Source organism: Aplysia californica, unplaced genomic scaffold (genome assembly GCF_000002075.1).
Source record: "Aplysia californica isolate F4 #8 unplaced genomic scaffold, AplCal3.0 scaffold00113, whole genome shotgun sequence".
Lineage (NCBI taxonomy): Eukaryota > Metazoa > Mollusca > Gastropoda > Aplysiida > Aplysiidae > Aplysia > Aplysia californica.
The window spans coordinates 405450-411335 of record NW_004797383.1 but is presented as its reverse complement, the minus strand read 5'-3'; the positions used below and the strand labels follow the sequence as shown (position 1 = coordinate 411335).

The window sequence follows — 5886 nt, the reverse complement described above, 5'->3', positions numbered from 1 at the left end:
TTCCCCCCCCCCATTTCTTTTTCTATATATATTTATATATATATGTTTATATATATATATATATATATATATATATGACAATGACAATGACAATGACAATCTTTATTCATCTCGCAGGGAGAAATTTGTCTTGGTCGTTAACAATGGCAGTAGACGTTACAAAGGTTAGACTTAAAGGTGCACTCACGCAAACGCACAACAAGACAGGACATTATGCCAAGTAAATACATGTCTCACGTGCTGGGACAACCCGCTCCGTAACACATTCATTCTCTCTCTCTCTCTCTCTCTCTCTCTCTCTCTCTCTCTCTCTCTCTCTCTCTCTCTCTCTCTCTCTCTCTCTCTCTCTCTCTCTCTCTCTCTCTCTGTTTCATTTGTAGCACTGTGTGTTCAGTAACCTCACTGCAGTTGGTACGAATGAATTTCTATATCTGTCTGTTCTTGCTTTTTTGGAAATGTATCGTTTACTGCGGGTCGATAGTTGAAATTCCGATGTCAGTGGGTGGCTATGGTCACTAAGCTTTATTTCCGCCTTTTTTAGAACGTTTGTCTTGTGCAGATATTCAAAGTTACTTAGGTCTCTATCAATTGTTCTTGATGCCTTTTTTATCAACTTATTTAGTTTTATAATGTGCTGCCTTCCCAGATAATATATACACATGTATGACATTGTACACATGTGCACGCAGACACCTTCGGATTATAAATATATTCACTCTGCCATGCACTGACACACACATACACCAGTCGGCACCCTTAGATAATAAATATATTCACATACTCGGCCATACACTGACACACATACACAAGCAGGAACATACTTAAGTACACAGTATCCACGTATGATGTACACACATCCATCAGAAGAAATAAAAACTATACTTTGGGATTGCTGGATACAATATGGCTATTGTTCCTCTGCCTCTGTCTCTGTCTTGCTTTTCCCATGCACTAAATAATAAATAATAATAATAATAATAGATAGCATTTGTATAGCGCATATCCCCGCTCAACAGCAGGCTCTATGCGCTTTACACTATATTATTACCCCAGCAGACCATAGAACACTCCGAAACATTCTCAGCTTCCCGGGAAGCATACAGTGCAAGCAGCTGATTAAGCGCTCAAACACTAACAAACTGACAAGATCTTTCGCTGTCTATAGCTGGGTACCCATTCCCACCTGGGTGAAGTGAGGAAAATTCGTGTAAAATGCCTTTCCCAAGGACACAACGTCGGGCCCTTGACGGGATTCGAACCCACGACCTTACGGTTGCGAGTCCGAGAGCCTAACCACTAGGCCACCGACGCCACCCTAACAATATATATCAATCTGACAATTTTTTTAGGCTACCTAAATTTTTTTTTAAACTTTTTTTTGTTTGTTTGTGCTTAAGGCTACATTGATTCCTTGAGGATTTGTTAATGAAAAATTCAATGCACGTTTCAATTTTTTTTTTTTTTTTTGCTGGCCATTTTCATCAATTCTATATTTCTTAAGAGCAACTTTGTCTCTACATTTTCCAATTTGGATACTTTTCCTACTTTCCTACCTCTAGGGCTGACTTACATTTGATCATATTGTCTTGCTCCAACAAGTTCTATTCATAATATCACTTACTCACTAGTTGCGTCTGTTTGTTTGCTGGGGTTTTTGTTTTCTTCAATTTCGCGGACCATTTCCACCTACGTTCAGTGCGTATATTCAAATGCTTTGTATACTGTTTACATAGTTAGTAATAAATGGCCTAATTTGTCAAATACACTAGATATGTTATTCAATATGAAGTTTTGCATTAGCACTGAAGTGTTTTATCATATTAGCAGAAAGTACTCAAAATGTGCTCATAAGTACTTTTTTAAAAAGTACTTGTACTCAAGTACATTATACAGGAAAGTACTTTTACTGTACTTAAGTACATCTTTTAGATTGTACTTAAATTTGTACTTAAGTACTGTTTTAAAAGTACTTTAACAGCTCTGGCTGTTTCTGAGTATTCTCTGGGCAGGGGCTTCTGGGATAAAAGTAAAAATGATAGTCCTAATACTAATAGTTCCACAGTGACCAGATCGTGCTGCTGAACGGAACGGGATAGAGCGTTTAATCTATCTACTCATATTATTTATTAAATCTTGATCTATATATAAATACAAGCTTATCAATCTAGAATTGGAAGACGACTGAATCAACTGAATGATTTTTTAAAATTCTTTTTTAAAAAAATCACTTTATGGCTTTTTTTCAATTTTTTTTTCCATGTGGTGGGGGGGGGGAAGCAGGGCAGACCGACCTTGACCTTCGGACTGGTCGCTTCCTTAATGACATCCGTGTCCTTGACCCTTTCCTCCTGAGGGCAGACTTGGAGCGACCTCTGGCCACAGATCTCTGCGTCTTCCTCCCGCGCTTCGTCCGCGAGCAGGGGCGGTGCTGGATGGGGGAGGAGTGGCGGGAACGTGGACCGCACGGCTGTACCGCTCCTATGTCCTTGTGCTTTATGTAGGTGAGGAAAGTGTTCCACAAAAGTGTGGCGAAGTTGACGTAAAACACCCGGAATCTGTGTGGGATCAGGTAGAAGTTGACAAACTGAGCAGCCGGCCAGAACATCCAGTCAACCTTATAGATATGTAAGAACTTATTCCTCCACTCAGCATAGACTTCTCCCGCCGACTTTCCCTCTAGAAGACACATGCCAATAAGAAAAGCGGAACTAAAGAACGGTCCGGCTATGGCCTGGTCGCAGACGATCTTCTTCAGCACAGTGGTCAGGGAACGTCCGGTCAGCGCGTAGTCTAGTAGGGCGTACCAGTAGTGGTTGAACACTCCCAGGACGAAACCCACCGTCATTGCTCGCCAGGTGCGTGTAAAGTCGAATCTCCAGGCCGCCCACTTTCTCCACAGAATGTCCCGGAGTTGTACCAGCGAGTCTCCTAGCCCGAGCAACAGACTGGCACTTACGATGTTGCTGATCAGCAAATACTCTGTGAAGGCCCAGTCAATTGCTTTGGCAACTGCCAAGAGGACTGGGACTACCACGGTTGCCATCTAAACTGTCTGATCTGTCTACTTCTGGGCACAACAGTCACCTGAGAGTTGGATTTATCAGGACCGATGATGTAGCATGTTATTCTTTTGGGGGTTCACGCTCGGTCTTTAACTTTATGGCCATTTCTTTTCTTTCACTTTTCTTTCAGCAACCCTGAACTGTATGTGTAAAGACCGGATGTCACTAAGTGACCGTTAGTCTGTTGGTGCGCTAGTCTTGACATTAATACCGTTGTCCCCGAATTCCAGAATGTGGCCGTGGCCGATGGGGAAAAGACTGCTCTCAATTCTGCAGCATCAATTGCATCAGTGGAACGTGCGACCGAGTGACAGGAGAGTGTGATGGCGGATGTACTCGGGGCTTCCTGCCTCCTAACTGTGAAGACGGTAAGTCTTTGGAACAACAGTCAATGCACTGAAAAAAGCACACAATTATTGCTCTCAAAGACCAGCCATGTCAAGAGCTGACTTGTGATATGCCTGGCACCTTATTCCTGTGATTTCTCTATTGTAGGATATAACGGAACTAATTATTTTGACTGTTTTGTTCTCTATAAAACTATTTGCACTCGGCACTTACTGTAAATGTAACCCAGAAGAACTCTATTGATGGCTGTGGGCTCAGTCTCTGGATCACTTGTCGAAAGTGTTTTCTGTTAGACTTTTTTTTCCCTCTGTACATTGGGCGTGTGAGGGCTCAAAACTGATTCTTCTTCTTCTTCTTCTTCTTCTTCTTCTTCTTCGTCTTCGTCTTCGTCTTCGTCTTCTTCTTCTTCTTCTTCTTCTTCTTCTTCTTCTTCTTCTTCTTCTTCTTCTTCTTCTTCTTCTTCTTCTTCTTCTTCTTCTTCTTCTTCTTCTTCTTCTTCTTCTTCTTCTTCTTCTTCTTCTTCTGTTTCTTCTTCTGTTTCTTCTTCTGCTTCTTCTTCTGCTTCTGTTTCTGCTTCTGCTTCTGCTTCTATCCCGTGGTTGGGGCAGCCGTGGTGCACCCCTGCATCTAACAACCGGCTCTCTCTCGCCATTTCTCTCTGTCCTCTGCTTTCCTCAGGTTGTCACCCATCGTCTTCCCTGTCCACTCTTTGATGTTGTCCTCCCATCTCCTTCTCTGCCTTCCTCTCTTTCTCTGTCCTTGAACGGTTCCTTGTAAGATTTGTTTTAGCAAGTCCTGTGGATCTTGTGACATGCCCATACCATTATAATTTTCGTCTCTTCACTGTGGTCAGTAGATCTTCATACTGCCCCACTGCGTTTGTGATTCTATTCCGTACCTCAGCATTTGAAATGCGGTCTTTGTATGAGCTGATGTCAAGGAGTCTGCCGTAATATCTCATCTCTGTTGTCTGAATCCTTTTCTCCAATTCTTCTGTCTGTGTCCACGACTAACAGGCGTATAAAAGTATTGAGATGAACAGTGAGCGCATTAATCTCATCTTCGAGTTGAGTGTGATGTTTCTGTCCCTCCAAAGAGGAATAGTAATTTACCCCACGGTAACTCTATTGTGCAAAAGTCCCCTACCAGCAGTTTTAACTAGCCGGTCAAATATTTTGGGACCTCAAAGTTTCTACCAACTGCTTACCGGGGTCTTTGCCCTGTAGACAGGCAGGAGTGACATTATGTCTTTTAATACCGTTTGTTTTTTTCTATGAAAGAAGTAAAAACATGCCCCAGGTATTCAAGGATACTCATTGATGACATCTTGGAAAAAGTGTTGGCCTTCAACATCACGTTACTGAACTAGATGGGATGAATCAAGGGTGTGTGTGTGTGGGGGGGGGGGTGGATGGACTCGTACATTTCATACAGGAGACTGACAACTGTGTCGGGCAAACCGTTACTGGCCAGCATGTTTTGTTGACCACTCCCTCGGCGGATGTCGAACCGTGATGGCTGGAAAGGCTGTTTTCTTTAACTCTCAATAAAACGTTCACCCTTTTCTGATGCATTGTGCATCTGAATATTCACGTTTTTTCTTTCTATTCCACACATAACTGAGCGGAACCTCAGAGACCGTCACATCTGCACTGCTCCCTTTAACGACTGTTGGCTGATGTGGCTTGATCTAAACATTCACAAACACAGTAACGTAATTGTGGCCTAGAGGTTAAGGTGTTCGCCTCTCATTCAATAGGTCCCGGGTTCGAATCCGGATAGCAACGGAAATTTTTCTTCTCTAAATTGCCTCCTTTCACCTCCTTTCCTGCTCTTGATCAATACTCTGTCGTCTGCTTTTGTCTCCACTCCCTCACCTCCTTTGCCCCCTCCTTTTGGGTTCATGACTGCCGTAAAACACTTACCCGAAAAAAAAAGTAACGTAATTGCATTTCATGTGTTTTATGATGTCAACCCACCTTTTGTGACTTGAACTAGCGTGGTTCACGTCACAGTACAGTTTTACCGTCTTGTGTCCCCTCGCGTGTACGGGTGTGATAGAATAATGACATTCTGGTCTGAACGTTTCCAGGTTGTGGGCCGGGGTATCACAGCTACAACTGTACAGAGCGTTGTTCAACAAGCTGCTACAACAGATTGTGCAATGCTCTTACTGGAGTCTGTGACTCGTGTATAGCTGGGTACCAGACAGACTATTGTGATCAAGGTAAGCAGTCTGTACGGTACGTGAGCACACACTCAATGGCTGTACTCACACACAACTCCTATTTTTTGCTTAATAAAACACTCTAATAACGTAACTTGTGTGTTTATTGATTGTAGTTTGATCGTGTGTTTCGCTGTATTACATTGTTATAATCTTTACTGTCCTTGGCTTCTAGTGGCGGAATGGTACTTTAATTCAGCAAGAAAGGACATGAGCACGAGTCTCGTTGCGGGTCGAGTGGGGGGGGGG

At 42.8% G+C, this 5886-nt stretch overlaps 1 protein-coding gene across 1 annotated transcript in view; it reads left to right on the top strand.

Moving 5' to 3' along the window:
• LOC101859476 overlaps window positions 1-5886 on the top strand; it is a gene marked incomplete in the record, with an annotated part of 60061 nt that overhangs the window by 35387 nt on the left and 18788 nt on the right. The window contains 2 exon segments of the mRNA XM_035969087.1: window positions 3293-3430; window positions 5503-5637. Of these exon segments, the coding sequence (XP_035824980.1) occupies window positions 3293-3430; window positions 5503-5637 (273 nt within the window).